This window comes from Pituophis catenifer, unplaced genomic scaffold, assembly GCF_029215685.1.
Source record: "Pituophis catenifer annectens isolate HBS135680 unplaced genomic scaffold, rPitCat1.0.hap2 SCAF_7, whole genome shotgun sequence".
Lineage (NCBI taxonomy): Eukaryota > Metazoa > Chordata > Lepidosauria > Squamata > Colubridae > Pituophis > Pituophis catenifer.
Genome location: NW_027256887.1, coordinates 60,200,713 through 60,220,196, shown reverse-complemented (window position 1 = coordinate 60,220,196; position 19,484 = coordinate 60,200,713). Strand labels below are relative to the sequence as shown.

At 36.4% G+C, this 19,484-nt stretch overlaps 1 protein-coding gene across 1 annotated transcript in view; it reads left to right on the top strand.

The window, feature by feature from the left end:
* Positions 1 to 847: 847 nt before the first annotated feature.
* The window catches only part of EP300 (E1A binding protein p300), an 82,726-nt gene continuing 64,089 nt past the window's right edge, over positions 848 to 19,484 (top strand). Inside the window, exons 1-2 of the mRNA XM_070947817.1 lie at positions 848 to 1,904; positions 7,963 to 8,615. Of these exons, the coding sequence (XP_070803918.1) occupies positions 1,811 to 1,904; positions 7,963 to 8,615 (747 nt within the window). The 5' untranslated portion in view covers positions 848 to 1,810. The remainder of the gene's footprint in view (positions 1,905 to 7,962; positions 8,616 to 19,484) is intronic.

The window sequence follows — 19,484 nt, the reverse complement described above, 5'->3', positions numbered from 1 at the left end:
CATTTCGGCCGACTGAAAAACAGTAAGGAGAGGAGGAAAAAAAAAAAGATAAGTTATCCTGCCCCTTTAAGAAATTTAGGCGAGAGAGTTTGCGGAAGGGATCACTTAAGGATCGCAAGCCGAATGGGTGAACTAGTCTCGTGACCGGAGCTGGCCCCGCCCCGGGATCTCCCCCCTCCTAGCCCTCCGCGTTCCATTGTGTGTGCGAGCTGCGTGCGTCCCCGCCTCTCCTTTTCTGGACACGCCCTTTTTTCTCTTGGCTCATTTCCGGCGCGGCCGCTCGCTTCCCTCTGAGGAATCGGGAGAGTGAAGAAACAACAGCCGCCATTTTGTTGGTGTGTGAGCGATTGAGGGGAGGGAGAGAACGAAAAGCACCGAGCTAGGCGGGTACAGCCTTGGAGGTGGAAAACAGCGGCAGAGACCTTCGGCAACTCAGGGCCCCCGGCCGGCCAGACCCGAGACAACCTGAAACCTCCGTGATATACCCACTGTACTAGCCTCGTAGCCAGTAGGGGAGTACGCACTCCCGGTTTCGGCTAGAAACTCGGGACCCCGGGTGGACTCCACCCCAATTCCTTCTGGCAATTGAGCACGTTCGCGGGTCTAGGAGACCGCTTCGCCTCGATTTGGAGAGCTGCTTCTTCTTCTTCTCTGAACATCTCCTTTCCTGTGGTTCTATATGGTGGAGAGGAGACGGGGCCGCTGCTGAAACGCCTGAGGCACGGCGTCTCCAGTGCCGAGGAGAGCCTTATCCTTTCCATAGATCAAGCGCTCGTAGCCATCCGTATCCTCCGGGGAGGGGGAAGAGGCTGAGAGAAGGGGGGAGGGGCCGCTCCTGCCGCCGCTTCCTCCTCCTCCTCCTCCTCTCCTTGCTTTGGGATCGATCCCGTCGTCTCACCAGAAAGGGGTACCCTGCCGGAGAGAGAGAAAGAAAGGAAAGAAAAGGAGGGGTGGCAGGCGCGCGTCCTGAAGCCCACCCTCTCCAGCTCCCATCCCGGGATCTCTGCTGCCTCCATCGGGACAACAAATCTCTCCTCCGCCTCCTTGTTCCTGCACAACAAGATGTGAAGCGGAGACTCCTGGGACTTAGCTTCATCCTCCTCCTCCTCCTCCTCACGGCTCCCTTTTCTGCAGCCATTAGTGATTAGCAGGGACGGCGCAGGGGGAGTTGGGGGGACCCTCGGTACGTTCCGTCTGCGATCCCCTTCCCCAGCCCCCTTGTTCACCAGCGTAGGCATTTTCCTCCGTTGCAGGCTGGGTTTGGAAGGAGTAGGAAAGAACTGCAAGCAAAGAAAAACGATTCTTTCTCTCTTCGCCTCTCCTCCTTCGCCCGCCTCCTTGTGGCGATGAGGAGGAGGAGGACGACGCCGAGGAGGAAGAGGTTGATGGCGGCGAAGAGGCAGCAGCAGGAGGAAAAGACGACGACCCCCCGGAGGATGAAGATGGTGGTATTGGCGGCGGTGGCGAGGAAGCACCAACTGTTCTACGGCCGGATTTAATTCGATTTGTACATTTACCGAGCCCTTTTAATTGATTTTAGGAAGGGCTTGTTCTGTTCTTTTCATCCTTGTTTTTCTCTGTGGCCCGGAGAAAAGACTGCTTCCACACCCTGTTTCCCATCTCTGTTCCCCCTTACTCACTGCTATCCAACAGAAATCGATCTCGAGGAGCGGAAAAAGAGGAACTTTGTCTATTTCTTCAGTCCATTTCCATACTGCTCTTCGGTTGATTTTGGATCACAGAAAACGGCTGAAGGCATTGGGGATCCCCATCTTCAATTTGGGCTCTGTTTGTCTAAAAAGAATTAAAAATGGCCGAGAATGTGGTGGAGTCGGGCCCGCCTTCAGCCAAGAGGCCTAAACTCTCTTCACCGGCGCTCTCTGTCTCTGCAAGCGATGGCACAGGTCAGTCTTGGGCATAGATCCCTTAATTTTACCTTATCACAAATGGACTCTCTTTTTGGACAGTCTTTTTGCCAGTCGGATATATTTCTTTCCTCTGTCTATCTACTTGTTTTAGCCTATATTTTGAAATATTACTTTGGATATTTAATTGACATTAAGCTTTATTTCTTTTGAAGAGGCTGTAAATGAGTTGATGCTTACCTCTGAGTGCTTGCAGCGCTTGAAATCTTGTGAAAAGTGTTCTTTATTGCATAGTTATTATCTGTGTGTTGATATAGTGTTTTTTCTTCAAATCTTAAACTCATTTAATCTGAAGAGTAGTTATTTTTCATCTTTCCACTGTTCTGATGGCTAAGTTTTAATTGCCTTTGTTTCCATCAATTATTTAGTACTAATATTGTTTCATAAAGAAGTGATTACAGTTGCTGATAGAATTCATTTTGATGCTTTTGTTAAGACAGCTTCATTAGATCAATACTGAATATAGACTTGGTCATCTGCTTTTGTTCAGAGACTAAAATGTCTGAATTTCCCCTGAAGTCATGCCTTATTTGTAAAGATGAGTACAGTAACACTTGTTTACATATTTATTTATTTATTGAACAAATCGACTAGATCAGTGGTTCTCAACCTGTGGGTCGGGACCCCTTTGGGGGTCGAATGACCCTTTCACAGGGGTCGCCTAACACCATCGGAAAACACATATTTTCAATGGTTTTAGGAATAATTTTATGGTTGGGGGTCACCACAACATGAGGAACTGTATTAAAGGGTCGCAGCATTAGGAAGGTTGAGAACCACTGAACTAGATAGAAATACTACAACTCTTTTGAAATTAGTGATGCATGTTACAGGTGTTCATTTGGTAACAACTGTTTTTATAGGTTCTCTTGGAAGTTCAGGCAACTATACCCCCTGTAAAGAATAAATTCGCTGCAAAAGAAAAAATGTGTTTCCTGAGATTTCTGACTAGCATAGGATTAGTCTGTGCAATAGTTATTTTAATTCATTTTATTAGAAGAAATTAACTGGAATCCTTCAGCAAAAATGTAGACATTCTGAATATTAATGGTAGCCAGACTTGTTCATTGAATTTGTTTCGCACTGCATATATAAATGCAAGGGAAAATGGCTGATTGTATTTGATAGGCTGTATGTGTGTGTGTTTGTCTGAATAGTGACTGGTTGGATACATTAGGTAATATGGAATGTTGCTTGTGTTTAGTATTTACTTCCAAACAATGTTTCTATTTGAATCTGCAGTCTTTCTTGGTATCTCCTGCAACTTCAAAGATATGTAGGTTATTTTGCTACCAAGAGCATTAGTTTCACTATTTGCAGGCCTAATATAATGCTTACCTGAAAATCAACAAGTTCCATTTTGCTAATAGGAAAGCAAGATTGGAATCTGCCTTCAGAATTCTTTGGGGTATATAATACTTACCTTTTCAGATTTATGCTACAGAATAATCCTTATTAACATTGTACCCGTTTCCTATGCAGACAATTGAAAATAGCCATCCTGATTTAAAATTGCAAGTCTGTGCACTTTTCTGAGACTATAGTCCATTGAATGAATTCATAATCATATAAGTATAGTGTGAATGAATACAACCCAATGTGTATATACTCAGATATAAATCTTACTGGATTCAATGAACTTTTTCAATGAATGCTTCTTTTGCCAATGAAAATGGTATACTTTATTTTCCTCAAAAAGCCATAGTTTTTGCCTTTATAAACCATTACATCTTTCCAATTTGTTTTAGAAATATAAATCAAATTAAGTTTGTTGTATTGACTGTTTTAATTTGTTACCATCATATCCAAATAGTTGCTACATGTTTCTGTCTTTTCATTAATCATTATGAATACAAATTTTATTTTTGTTGGTTGAATCCTCTTTGAAATAATAGATATTTTCAAATATAGTAAGCTTATACATATTAAGTTCTTTAAATATATTGCAACTAGTGAATTGCTAGTTTGACTTTGTTTTAATATTCAGTTTTCTAAAGGTGTGAAGATATCTGTGATTTAGTGTGTTCTGATAAAAGCTATGCAGAAAAATGTTACATATGTAAGAATAGTAAACCTCATAGTTGCCACAAATTACTAACATATTTCCCATAATGCTGCGTCACAGTGCTGCATCTTTTTTCTAGCTATTACATGCTCTAGATTCATTTTGTTCTGTTGTTTTTTTGTTTACTCTAGTTCTCTAGAACATGCACAGGTGTAAATGCTAAATTTATTTGGGAGCTATGGGAAAAGAGCCAGGAATCCATATCTGTTGGCAAATTGGAAATGCATCTACATTATGTAATTACAATAAAAATTATTATTCAGTCACTAAGTCATGCCCGACTCTTCGGGACCCCATGGACCACAGCATGCCAATTCCCCTTTCCTTCACTCCTCCACTGTCACCTGGAGTTCCCCCAAATTCATGTTCATTGTGTTGATGACACTATCTAACCATCTCATCCTCTGTCATACCATTTTCCTTTTGCCTTCAATACCAGAAAAATAAGGAAGATTAATAGATATAATTCTATCTTTATCCCCAAAAGTAGCTTTATTCCTTAGAATTTCTACATATGATTAATACAGTTCTCCCTGAAACATTTTGCCATAGTTATCAGGAATACCTTGTATACTCAGCATTTTTCATGTAGGATTTTAATGTTTTATTGTTTGAAGATAACCAAACCCACTCCAAATGAACTAAAGGAGAGGCAAAAAAAAAAAAAAAAAACCTGCTTAACAATATAAGCATGAAGTGAATCAAAGAACACAGCTATAGTTATTTACTGAGGTAGTGTTTTTTGCTTATAATCCTGCTCACAATATTTTGCATCTGTTTTTTCACATAGATTTTTGATTAAAGTCATCTTAGAATGCATTTCATTTTAGTTGTATTTCTGCAGTTAAGGTATGCAAGTCCTATTATGCCTGCTAGCAAACTCTAGTTGTTCTTCACTTTAATGATACTACATGTACAAGTTCTTTTTTTTCCTTTCCAGAAATGAGTTGTTTCTGTCATCTTGCTTATTTTGTGATTACAGAAAAACCTGTAAATAAGTGCAGTGTATGCTAAACAGCTTGGCAGGTACCAAATTATTTGGACTCAGTAAGTTAGGTTTAGGAATTCTGAAAGGAGTATTCAACTGTATCCTCTATCCTTCAGGCATATGTTTTAAAGTCATCACAGTTTTGAATCGTTTTGTGCTTGTTTCAGAATTTTGAGATTCCTCTATTTTTGACAAAAATTATTCCAAATGTCTGAAGAATTATAACAATATTTGATACTTATATATAAAGTCTGAAATAGACTTTCTGTAAAAATGAGAATATTACATTAATAGTTTAGCATTTTGTATAGGCATTTATAAAAAATAATGATGTGAGTAGAACTTACCATCTTTTGGTATAAGTAAGGAAAAAGGTAGTTGAAGTGAGAAACTCTTACAATGTTCCTTGTTTCTGGTTTGTCATTTCATGGCAGAAGTGATTATCACTTTCCTAGGATTCAGGAACACTAAGGAAGTGGTAGCAGGTGTTTTTGCTTTGATGTACTATAGGATCCTGTGGATCTCAGATCCCAAAGGGAGTTCTGGCAAAGAAGCATGCCATTTCAGTTTCCATCTGTGTTATATGTGGTTGCCATTGGCTCTTTAAGGAGCCCTAAGATAAATTTCTGAGAGTGTGTAGAATATATAGTCTCTTGTTTTTTCCTTCCTTAGAGAAGAGGTTTATTCAAATTCTCACTTAAAGCAGCTTTTACTTATAGCAGTTATGTCATCTGCTGTAATTGTATTTCAGGCAAGTTTCAATAAGTGCTACTAAACTAAACATATAATATATTGGTAGGTGGTTGCTTTTCTGCAATCTGTATCATAAAATGCTTTCTCCATCAACCAATGCCAATAGCTTCTGATTTTTAAAATAGAAATTGCTTACTTACTGAAAAATATATTTCTTAAAAGATCATTAAATGAAGTTTGTTTTGTATGTCAGAATTTAATTTCCAATGAACATGCAAACTAAATTTCAAAATTTATTTTTGAAATGGAAATATACTACTGCTTTAATAGTTGTAGATAAATTACATGGCCTTAAAATTGGAAAAGTGAAAGTTCTGAAAAGTATTCAGTTACATATGTTTACATGGTATCTCTGAATACCAGCCAATGTGATGTAGTTGTTAAACAATATGCAATAATATTAATGTTAGTTCCAAAGGTGTGCTCTGTACAACTCTGAATTGAATAATCCATGAATGGAGAAGGGGATGATTATGTTGATTCATCTTTCTGTAATACGGCTGGTTATATTCCCCCAAATGTGCTCTGTTAATGAGCTGTGTGAGGAGGTAGCAATAAATTGATTCCCTGCCTCCTTTCTCTAAGAGGAAGACATGTTGAATTTTTGTAGCCTTCAACAATACAGAGTACAAGTTGATACACCTCTGGAACCATTATGAAGGCTTTACTTGCAAGTAAATATGATTATAATACCAAATAATAACTGAATTTAAGAACTTAACTGTCAAATTTAGCTCCTGTTTAAGGGGTAAATCATAAAATTAGAGTAAAAACTACATTAATAACCTATTAATATTTATGCTTATCATTAATATTTGCACCATCAGAATATTTTCTTCAAATAAGTTGAAAATTGTTCATTTATATTAGTTCAGTGTACAAAGTCAACCGTGTGGCATCATGCACTTTTTTTGCACATATAAATAGTGGCAAAGAATATCACTATTTAAATAGGTATACTTCTTGATTGCCACGTTGTTTTATCAGCTGTCCTAGAAATATTTTAGTTTTGAAAAATGGCACATATCTGATTTAAAAATAGCAACAAACATTGAATGTCTTGGATATTTTGCTAAAACCCACCGTTTTGTCTGATCTGCCTTGTCACTAGAAGAAGCTGCTACATTTGTTTGCAAATGTTACATTTTCAGAACTACCGTTGAGGTATATTAACACACTTTAAAGTAGTATGGTAAACTGTTAAAACTTGTTGGGTAGGAGAATTTGTGCCTCTTGGAGCGATTTTTATTAATAATTTTATAAATAAAGTCACCCTAGAATTTGCCATACTTCCAAAACTAATTTTAAGAGAAAGTGTTTGTAGGCATTGGTAGTCTTCCTTTAGGTTTTTCCTTCAGCAGATCTTAAAGCTGTCTTGGGGGGATTCTGGAATTTTAGAAAGCTGTTAAAGCAGTTCAAGATTTAATTGCAGGAAGCTTCTGAAAGGCAAATATTATAAAATCCAAAGGACTTGGCTCAGTTTTGTATTTCTTTTAAGATTTTTACCTATTGAATATCTTGAAATAAAGACTGTAGAATTAGAAAAGTTCATCCTTCTAGCATATTGTGTCTGGGCTATATTATGTTCACACATTGAATAATTTTGGCAATAGAACCAAAATGAGATTGCAGTTGACTTTTTTTTGATCATTCAGAAACATGGAATAAGTTGATCTCATGTTTCTGTATCTTCTAATTACACAATCTTTAAACGTGTAAATTTTGTAGGTCAGTTTCAGCAAAATAGAACAATTTGTCTATTCAGTTTTCACCTGGTAAACTTTCCTACTAGATGTGATGGATCATGTTAGCTGACAAGTTATAGAACTAAAAATTAGGCAAGTAAAGAATGGAATTGCTGAATTGTGTTTAATGCTATCTATTTCCCAGCAAAGTCTTGCTGAAACAATGGTGTATAGGCATGTGCACTGATTTGCTGCTCTTAGTTTTTAAGCACTGAGGTTAGTAGCAACTGTAAGATGTCACATTTAACATTTGAGAGATATTTAGCTTATAAACCTGGAACCAATGTGAGTTAATTGATAGTGTTGCACAGCTGAACTGGGTATATTAAAAAATATTATTCAATGAAATTTGAGAGGGTTGTTGAGGTGACATTTTATTTAAAAAAGTTAGTCTAAAGCAAATTAGATCAATACTGAAGAAAAACCATTCAGCTGAAATATTTGCTGAAGTGCTCTAAATCATTTTTTTTTAACTTTTCTCTCCAGATTTTGGATCTCTTTTTGATTTGGAACATGACCTACCAGATGAACTTATCAGCTCTACGGAACTGGGACTTACTAATGGTGGTGACATTAATCAACTGCAGACTAGCCTTGGTATGGCACAAGATGCTGCTTCTAAACACAAACAGTTGTCAGAACTGCTACGAGCTGGCAGCTCACCAAACCTTAATATGGGAGTTGCTGGGCCACCACAAAATATGGCCAGTCAGCCACAACAGAACAATCCTGGAATGGGAATCTTAAACAGTATGGTCAAAAGTCCCATGGCTCCACTGACATCTCCAAATTTGGGGATGGGTACAGGTGGGCCAAATCAAGGTCCATCAACTCAGTCCACTGCAGGAATGATGCCAACAGTAAATAGTCCAGTAAATCAGCCCGGAATGGGAATGAATGCAGGAATAAATGCTGGCATGAATCCTGGTATGTTGTCTGCAGGAAATGGGCAAGGAATGATGCAAGGACAAGTTATGAACGGTTCAATTGGAGCTGGAAGAGGACGTTCCAATATGTCATATTCAAACCCAGGAATGGGAAATGCTGGTACTCTAATTGCAGAGACATTACAGCAAGGTTCTCCTCAAATGGGAGGGCAGGCAAGCCTGAGAGGTCCACAGCCTGGAGCAATGAACAAGGTATGTCAAAGATTTTATTTTGAATATTGACAATGAAAAATACAGTTTCAAAGTACCATCCTTTAGGGATATTTTGGGTGTCTTGCCAGATGCCTCCAACATGTTTGCAGATGAAACATATAATACATATAACACAAACATATACATAATCTTATCAATGTATATTAATTTGTCTAATTGCAAGTCTTAAAAACTACTCCAAAAATGAATAATTACTGTTCTTAAGAATAGCATTAATAATAGAATATGTGAGAGAAAATTATATTGGCTTTGTGTCTTGAATCTTGCGTTTTGCAAAATGTCAGAGATGCAAAATAACATGAATTTGAAATGCTACTTTTCAAGACCCAAATGATCGCATTGAATGCAAGATATTTATTTTGCAGATTAAAATGAAGTTTTCAATCATTTTGAAAGTATTTTGAATCAAAAGAGCAATTTTGAACTTGAAATGGCATTTTGAATTCAAACTAGTTCAAATTCAAAACATTTTGCATGCCACTACTTCAAGGGGTATGTTATTGTATGTTCGTTCCTTTGTTGAAAAGTGGTCAGAAAAACAAAATTTTCAATTATTTTTCTGACCACGTTTCCTGTGAATGCTGGCTTTCATACATTGCTTATACAATCCTTGTGGGAACATTCATGAACTATTTCTAGAAAGTAGAAATGTCTGAGGTTAAATTTGAATTTATAGATTAATTGAATAAACTGTTAATATAAAATAAGCAATAAAATGATTGAGTTTAAACTTGTTAAGTCAGAAATTATTTAAATCCAGTTTGATGGATAAACCATAGTAGACCAGTTATTACTATAGAAACCAGTTTCCAAATCACAGTGGCTGAGTTTACACATCACATAACTTTGATACAAAGCATATTATATTGTCCTCTGTCTCTCCGATGAAACACAGGATGGATGGGCTTTGCTAAAGCATAGTGATATGTTTAATTTTGATTTTTCAGACAATTCTAATGTGGTATATTCAATGAACCATGGTAACTCTGTTTTAGTAATTTGACATGCTCATTTTTTCATTGGTGAAATCAGAGAAAGAGCGGACAAATATTGAATAAAATTTATATTGATAATGCTAGCTTACCACTCTAATTGGGAATGGCAACACCAAGTGACTGGTCATTAAGCAAATCAGCCATGATTGTTAATAAAGATATCACATGACCAAAACATAACTTCCTGGGATTCCCCATTGACTTTGCTTTTCAGAAGCCCTCTGGGATGGTTGCAAATGGTGGTCATGTGATCATTGTAAATACACAATGGTTATCAAACATCTGAATTGCAATCATGTGGCCGCAGGAATGATCTTAAATGTGTACTTTTTCTCATTATTCTGTATATCTGCTATTGACAGCTATTCTAGCAGGTAGAACATACTATGGGAACAGTGCAATAAAAAGAATCTGGAATATGAACAGTGGGAGCTGAGTAACTTGGTTTTTTTGTGGAATTCAGCTGTTTGTGGATGCATTTTAGCAGAAAAACAAAATACTAATTTAAATTCTTAATATGTTTGGTATATTTAAAATACATTTAAAATGCTTTCAGATTGCTTTTTAGTGTTTAACCGAAACCATCTCAAAAATAACAGTATCAAAAGCCTATTAAACAAAACAGATAGCATATTCCAGAACATATTACAACTTTAAAAAGTTTCAAAAATCATTGGTAATACATAAGCTGGTTTATATAGTGCACTACACCAAAACTGGTTTCTGACTTAATGTCTTCTATAAACACAATTTATAGAACAACAATTCTATAGTAAATAATGTTTAAAAGCTATGTTATAGCACTTACAAAGCCTATAGGTGGCTTGATTTCCATTAATTCTTAGATAATATTAAATTCGGTAAAATATTAGATATGAAATTATGTATTAGGCTATTTTATTCTGTAAAATGGAGGAAAAGATTACAGTAGATAGGGTTTAATGTGGGTATGGATGAACATTAATTTAATTTTTTTCTCTATTCAAAGATAGTACTAATTTAACCTGATTTATTAAGCACCAGAAAGACCTTGGGATCATTTTTATTTTGAGTAGGTGTTTAATTGTAACATTTCTGATTTTGGTTAACTTGAATTTGAGTATGTGTGTAATGTACTTTTTGTTATCGTATTGCTTTAATTGCTCTGACCACAGGTATCTTCCCAAATCCTAGCTCTTTTACAAAAAATAAGTCGAGAATTTTTAAATGAAAGTGCAATATTATTGTATAAATTTTGTTGGTTTTACCTCTACTATCAGAGCTTTTAAAGAACATGGCTCTGATATGGAAACATACTCCTGAATTCAACCATTATATTGTGAGGTTGTGTTACGAATTATACAGTTTACTGGTTTAGAGTAATGTTATTTGCCTTATGATTCCAGTTTTTTTGAACCAAGAAAAATAATTTTGTAATGAAGATTTGCTCTATAATTTTTTCAGATGTTGCTTTTATATTTCTAAGTATCACGATTGCAGATACAGTATGTTAGTTATCTGTATGGCAAAGAAGATTGCTACAGAATGCTACAAAATTGAATAATTCAAACCTGCAATTTCAGAAATATTACCTAAATTACCAGAATTGTTAGACATAACTTGGATCACATATTCTAGTAAAATTAATTTTCCTTTGTAAATCTAGAAGATTACAGGGGGAAAACCCCTTAATTATCACTGCTTTCAAATAAATTATGATATGAGTGTAATTTGTTACAGATTAATTTGGAAGATTTATTTAATAAAGTTATTTCTCAAATATATCAGCAAAAATTGTATTATTTACTCAGTTTTGTAAATTTCTGAATTGTCTTATTAGCTTAAGATGAGGATTTTTGCTAACATTGGTGGCAATGTCTTAAATTGTATTATCAAAGGTACTTTTGAAAAAATAATCAGTGTTCTATCAGTTATATAAATCTCATTGTCTAATTAATCTATGAATAAGAATCTCTGATTCATCAGAATCTGGCATCCTTGTAGGCTTTATTTTGTAAGAATAATATGGGCACCACTCTTACTATAGTTGCTGGAAGTGGATGATATGTGATAAACATCCCCCCCCACTCCAAAAAAAGGCCACATCGCTATTCTTATATAAAGTTTCTGCTTTCTTCTCAGAGAATGAAAAGAAGCGACTAAACAACCAAGCAGTGTTTGGATTCTGAAAAAGTGGCATAAGATAAATTCAGACTAAGTTGAAATTCAGACTAAGCTACCATGAAAAATGGCATTGTGTAAAAAATTATCCTAGATCATAAGGGTGAATCTAGGAAGATTCTTGAAGAAAGAAAGAAAATTATTTTTTGTTTGAGATTACAAAGTTAAGGATATTGTAGAATTCGTTTATGATGGAATTATGAGCTTAATTTATACTGAAATTAGTGTAGTGAAATATTTATTTCACTATACCTAGATCAGTTTGGGGACGAGTGGCTGTTACTCTAATGTCCAATAAATATAAATAATGACATTTTCCATGATTTACTTTATTTGCTTAATACGTTCATGATGCTGTTAATGTCATAATTCTTATTTTTATCATTTGTATATAATATGAATTTAACTACTTTGTAATATAAGTTATTTGTGGGAGAGACTAAGTTCAAGTATTATTGTACTTGGATGAATTTGACACAATTGTGTATCTAATCATACTTGGGCAAATTAAGTATTCAATTCAGTTCAATTGCACTTTTCAATTCCAAGGTATTGGTTAGTCTGGGCCAAAAAAATCTCAAAAGGGCATACCGAACCTTTCCATAATAATTCTAAGAAAACTGTATGAGCATATAGTTGCCAAAAATTAATTTAGACTAGTCACTTTAAAAGGATTTGACAGGTGGTGGCATCTTGCCATTTGACTGATTTGGAAAATTAAGCATTGTGTTTATTCCAGAGCTATATGTCAAAAAATTTCCTGCAAGAAGCTAAAGGCAAGCCTCTGTAAGGCTGCTGAAAAATTGTATAGGAATGGTCCAAGAGTGACTTTTATTTTTGCTGTGATGCCATCTCTGTTTATGTTGGCTAGGCTATGTTTTGGAAATGGTTGCAAATTACATTTGATTGAATTGGATAGACCTTTTGCAAAGAACTTAACATTTGAAAATTACCATGTTTTCCCAAAAATAGGACATGTCCTGAAAATAAGGCCAAGCCTGATTTTTGGAGTGGGCGTAAATATACGCCCTCCCTCGAAAATAAGCCCTAGTGAAGTGGTGGGCGTGGCCAGCACAGGAGGCAGCCCTTCCCTTCCCCAGTCAGCTAATGGCAGCTGGGCCCCTTAATTGCGACCCGCGGATCAGATGAGCTGATCGGGAGCTGCCTCTCATTCTCTTTCCCCCCAGTGTTCTTGGTGCTTGCCCGCCTCCCATCCATTCAACCATCCATCCCCCTCACCTGCAAACTCCTGCCCCGCTCGCAAGAGAGCAGCCTCCCAGCTCTTCTTGCCAAGTTGTGTCCACCTAGCATTGAGGATGGCTTCCCCTGTGGCTTCTAAAAGCCGGCTGGAAGCCGAGAAGAGGCCGATTGGGCCAGCTGCCTGCTGTCAAGTCTTCCGGGAGCTGGGGCAACCGCATGGAGTTGGAACCATAGAGCAGGCCATATTTGGGGGTTCAAAAGAAAATAAGACCCTGTCTTATTTTTGGGGAAACACAGTAGATGTAAATTTGCAGTTGGAAGTAAGGGAAACGATGGTTACAAAGTTTCATCAGTAATAGTTCAGTAAGAGTTTACTAAATATCATTGGGAAACTATATCATATTAATGAATCGGAAAACAAATCTTTCATGGGTCAAAAAAGCACCGTCCCTTGAAGGCCTCTTTTAAATGAGAATGGATTAATTAATGCAATAATGAATAGTGGTTATACTATCATTTTTTATCTTCACTATACTGCCAAAATGTAAACTTGTTAGTATGTTTCTGGCTAAAGGATGGTAGTCTTTTGCTTGGCAGATTCCCCCAGTGCATTTATGCACCAGATAATCCATAGATGTTCTCTGTTCTTCAGCTTCTGAAAATCCTGAGTTTTACTATTAAATTAGTTAACATAGCTAGTGTAGCAGTCCAATACATTGCCCATTCTTTCTGATTGCTATTGCTTAAAGACATCCTGATTGCCTCCATATTGTAATGTCCAGAAAAAGAATTAAGAGAATTGTTGGTCTGGTGTCTTGGCTAAAGAGCTACCAGACTTCTGGCAATTTACAATCATTCTTCGAATTGGACAGGTGGATGTTTTGAACAGCTTCAGAGTGATGAGAAAGTCCTCCTTATTAACAAACAGAACTGTGAAATATGGTAGCAATATTTGGGAAGAGTTCTAAAGGCAAATTCCTAGAAGCTTGCAATCTAAGAATCTCATGTTCATCTCTCTTCCCAGCTTTGGTATTTCTGACTTCCTATTTTCCCATTTGGAAGTAATTTATAAAAATTTGCATTTTCAGCAGCATAAGGGAAATACTTTATGAAAAATTTATAGCTTCACAACAATGCATTAATGTAATTTGGGCATTCAACTGCAAATGCATAGGTTCTTTTTTTATATATAGTTACTTGAATATTTTTTTTTTTTTTTTTGGTATTCTCTTTAGGAGATGAGCAAAGCCTGGAGTTTTATAATTTAAGTAAATATGTGCCCTAATATTTAGAGCCAACTTTTTGGGAGGGTTAGGTTAGGTTCATTTGGAGTTTCATGAAAATCGGGCTTATTTTAATTCAGAAATAGGTTAATACAGGCAAAAATTACTAGTTGTATAAATTATCTGATTTTTTAACATCTCACTGAGTTGTAAAAGTAATGAATACTTAAGTATAGATAGTCCTTGACTTACACCCACAATTGGGACTGGATTTTCCATCTTAAGTCATTGCAGTCATATCAGATTTTATGACAGTTGTTATGACAGTCATTAAGCAAATCACTGCAGTTAAAAAGGATCCAGTTTCCCTAATTGGTGGGGCTTTTTTTGCCAGAAATTGGAAAAAAAGGTTGCAAAGCATCATCACATGACGAACCATAAGACCCTGCAATTTGTCAAAAATTTAAATCAGTTTCCAATTGCCAAAATTGTAATCCCGTGACTGCAGGGCTCTAAATGTGAGTACAGGTCGTAAGTCACTTTTTCCAAGGTTGTAACTTTGAGCCATTGTTAAACAAATGATCATAAATTGTGGACTAGCTCTATATATTCTGATGGAAATTAGTGAAATGAGTAAATCTTATCTAGTTTAACTTGAACATGCTGGATACAAATAGGTTTTTTATATATATTTCACTATGTAAAATGTAGTAACCAATGATATTTTGAATTGTAAACCAAGAGTAGTAAATGAATAAAACAACCTGAATTTAAGCATTTGATGAAACATAGTTCAGACTTCATTTCAGGATCCGAGCAAATTATTTTGAAAGTTTATTATCTTGAAGTACTGTATTAGGTAGATACAGAAAGCTTACTGTTCTGATGACAAACATAATCTGGCCCAAACTCTTGGTTCATCTTGAACCAACATACCTGGAATAACACAAGCTCTGCTTTCAGCTTCAATAAAGTAACTTCCAGAAAATTAATTAGATTATCCCAGATGATTTTGTAATAGTGTATTATATATACCAGCATGGTCTGGAGAATAGTCTCCAGAACATTACAGATTAAGCTTCCTTGTCAAGAGTAAGCAATTAGCATTTCTGAGATTGCACCAAGTAAAAAAGATGTATAAAGAGACTCAAATGAGTTCTAGTTCTGTTTTTTTTTTTTAGATGAATTAATATGGTTTTGCTTTTTACTCAAAATTTCCATTGAACAAAGTAGAATATACTGCTTGTTTTTATAATTACAGTGTGTATTATTTTTGACATTTTTTAAATAGTCAAGGATGCTTATTTTGGAGTAAAAGTAATTTATTAGGATTCTTTCTAGTTTTTATGTTGCATGCAAAAAAAGAAAAGACTTGTGGATTTTCCCTTATGTCACTTAGATAAACATCAATCCTTTACATTAACTATATGTGAGACTGCACGTTTAGGCCTGCCTTAGGTATGAACGCTACACATTTTGTTTCATATTTCTAAGTAGCCCTTTAACCTGTAAAATGTTTAGAAATTTGAAATAAAATGTGTTTAAAAGCTATTCCAATCAAAATATTCTATTGAGTGGCTTTCAATTCCCCAATCTATGAGTTAAAATAAAAATAAAATAACTAAAGAATCCAATTTTGGTCGCCATGATATAAAAAAGATGTGGCGACTCTAGAAAGAGTGCAGAGAAGAGCAACAAAGATGATTAGGGGACTGGAGGCTAAAACATATGAAGAATGGTTGCAGGAACTGGGTATGTCTAGTTTAATGAAAAGAAGGAATAGGGGTGACATGATAGCAGTGTTCCAATATCTCAGGGGCTTCCACAAAGAAGAGGGAGTCCAGCTATTCTCCAAAGCACCTGAGGGCAGGACAAGAAGCAATGGGTGGAAATTAATCAAGGAGAGAAGCAACCTAAAACTAAGGAGAAATTTCCTGACAGTTAGAACAATTAATCAATGGAACAACTTGCCTTAAGAAGTTGTGAATGTTCCAACACTAGAAGTTTTTAAGAAGATATTGGATAACCATTTGTCTGAGATGGAGTCGGTTTTCCTGCTTAAGCTGGGGGTTGGACTAAAAGACCTCCAACGTCCCTTCCAACTCTGTTATTCTGTAAATATTTCAAAGATTAAAATCAAGTTCATATATTATAAAACGTCAATATACAGTGAATAATGACTTATTCAGCCATTACATACCGTATTTTTCGGTCTATAAGACACTTTCCCACCTCAAAAGTGGGTGGAAATGTCTGTGTGTCTTATAGAGCGAATGTTGCTGAAACCCCGCCCACCCACCTGCCCCCACCCTTCAGCTGTTTTCGGCCTCTCTGCTCCCTGTTTTCAGCCCATTCCAGGCAGCAGGGATCAGCAGCGGTGGCAATCTGCAATGAGCCAAAAACAGGATGCGTAGAGGCCAAAAATGGGATGCGTAGAGGCGGCGATAGGCGGCAGCAATCCCTGCAGCCTGGAACAGCTGATCGGTGGTATTCCAGGAGGCAGATCCAACCTCCAATCAGGTGTTCGTGCTAAATCAGGCTGGGATAACATGCTGAAGCTGATCAGACTGTTTGCTGTTTGCTGCAAGGACGCTAGCCAGATGAATACCGATGGATGCTGGGAGGCAGAGGCAGAGATTTTTTTCATGTTTTCCTCTCCAGAAGCTAGTAGCCTCTTACAGTGCAAAAAATATGGTAATTGATGGAGAATTAGTGTCCTTCTAACTTCATATGTTTTTTAAATCATAAAAGTAAACAATACCATTTTTGTTGGCAGTTTTAATTTTGTTTATAATTAAAAGATACATCTATTCATTGCAAAACAAAATATGTGAAATAACTTGTATCCAAATGATTGCCAGCCAATAAGGCAAAAGGAAAGGCCATATAAACAAATGTTACAATGTTATAAGCTTTGTATCACCAGTAATTACAGGTAGTCCTCGACTTACAACTACAATTGAGCCCAAAATTATGTTGTTAAATGAGACATTCATCAAGTGAATTTTGCTCCATTATTTTTATGACCTTTCTTGTCATAGCTGTTAAGTGAATCACCGCAGTTGATTAGTAACACGGTTGTTAAGTGAATCTGGCTTCCCCATTGATTTTGCTTGTCAAAAGGTTGCAAAAGGTGATGACATGATCTTGAGACACAGCAACGGTCATAAGTATGAGTCAGTTGCCAAGCATCTGAATTTTGATCACATGATCATGGGGATGCTACAAGGGTTGTAACTGAAAAATGGTCATAAGTCACTTTTTTCATTACCATTGTTACTTTGAACAGTCACTAAATGCATTGTTGTAAGTCGAAGACTACCTGTATATATTCTCACTGAAAAACTAGGTAAATATTCAATAGGTATCAAATAATCTGTCCAAGTGCTCTCCTTTAGGTCTGGATAGGAAGAACAGGCTAAGATTGAATCCTAGCAAATGAAGCAGCTCTTGGTTCAAAAGCCTGTGGTTTCCAGAGATGCATGTTTAGTTCTGAAAGGAGTTGCACTTCTCTATTTACAGGGGGTCCTCTTGGACTCACAATTCTTGTTCAAGGAGCAGGTAGCTGTGGCCAAGAGGCCTTTGCACAGCCCCATATTGAGTGCCACTCGCAACATTTTTTGAAATATAACAACAGAATAACAACAGCAACAGAGTTGTAAAGGACTTTGGAGGTCATCTAGTCCAACCCCCTGCTCATGCAGGAGACCTATACTAGGGATTCGAACTGCCAACCTTTCTGATCAACAAGCTCAGCGCCTTAGCCACTGAGCCATCTAGCTAGGCCATATGAAAATATGAAGCTTTACTTGCGGCCATTCATACATTAGCCACTTTTTGATGGCCTACTCCAATATGCTTTACATGGGATGGCCATGAAAAGCACTTGGAAACTATAGCTGGTCAAGAATGCAGTAGCTCAAGTGTTATATGGGGTGTCCATATAACACTTCTTCTTGAAGTTCTGCATTAGTTGCTGTTGGCTTCCAGGTGCAAATCAAGGTGCTGATTACTAGTTGTCTGTTGGATTGCCTTCTTTCAAAAACATCTTGCTACTTGGTAAGATCTAGTAGGGTGGATTCTTTATGTATTCTCTCAGAGATTGCCAGCTAAAGGGGCCTGAAACATATATTTTCAGTTGTTGTCTCCATCCTCTGGAATGCTGTAGCCCAGCCATTTAGATAAGCCCCTTCCTCCTGACCTTCAAAATGTCAGTAAAGATTTGACTAAACATTAAACACAGGTTTATTATAACTCTCTCTCTCTCTCTCTCTAGATAAGTAATTATTTTTAATTGTGTTAAAAGGATTATTGATTCCCAATATAAATTGATATAATATATGGACTTAATTTTAATATTTGGTTATTTTATTTTTATTTTAACTCATAGATTGGGGAATTGTATGCCACTCAATAGAATATTTTGAGTGGAGTAGCCTGTAAACTCAGTAAAGTAAATGGACACATGTTGAATTGATCTTAAACTTTAAATCTCTAAAAATGTTATACAGCTGTCAAAGTGATCTGTGTTTATCTGCATGCTTGACTATCTAATGTAGCCTATTATAAAAAACAGTTTATAAACAGTTTTAAATGCCTTATACCATAAAGTTATATGTAAAATTAATGCTTCTTAAATCATTAACTGTATTTCTTAGATTCAGCTTGTACTTTATTATTTAGTTTATTTATATTTAGTAAATTGTCAATCTCTGAGAAATTTAACATTTTTACTGAATTTGAATGAAATAGTAATTCTGAAGGGTCCTGAGGCACCAGTAGGTAAACAAACTGTTGAAGTGAAAAAACTTGCCAAAAAAACTCTATAAAACCTGGGCAGAGTGAGTCCAAATGTCAACACATTTACTTGGTTCCAGCACAATAAAATAACAGTTACACAAAAGACAAACTGAAAAAGTATAGATATGTGATGCACAGAAAACTGCAGATGAGTGCATACAGAGGAAGAAATTGAAAAATATCTGGAAGTTCTATTTTCAGCTGCTTCTGCCTTTCAGAAGGCAGGCAAAATTGGAGCTAACTTAAGTTCAGCAGAAAACCATTCCAATGGACTGGGAATACTACAAAAAGCAGTGCCTCTGTCCCTCAGCCTCCCACACTAGTAAAAGTGGGAAGCTATTAACTGCTTCCTCCCAGCAAGATTGAATATGTTGGGCCAATTCTAATGGGTGAATGAATGCAGTCCTGAATACCAAACCATAAAGAGCTTTGTAGGTTAACACTACTAGGACTAAGTATTACTAGGAAGT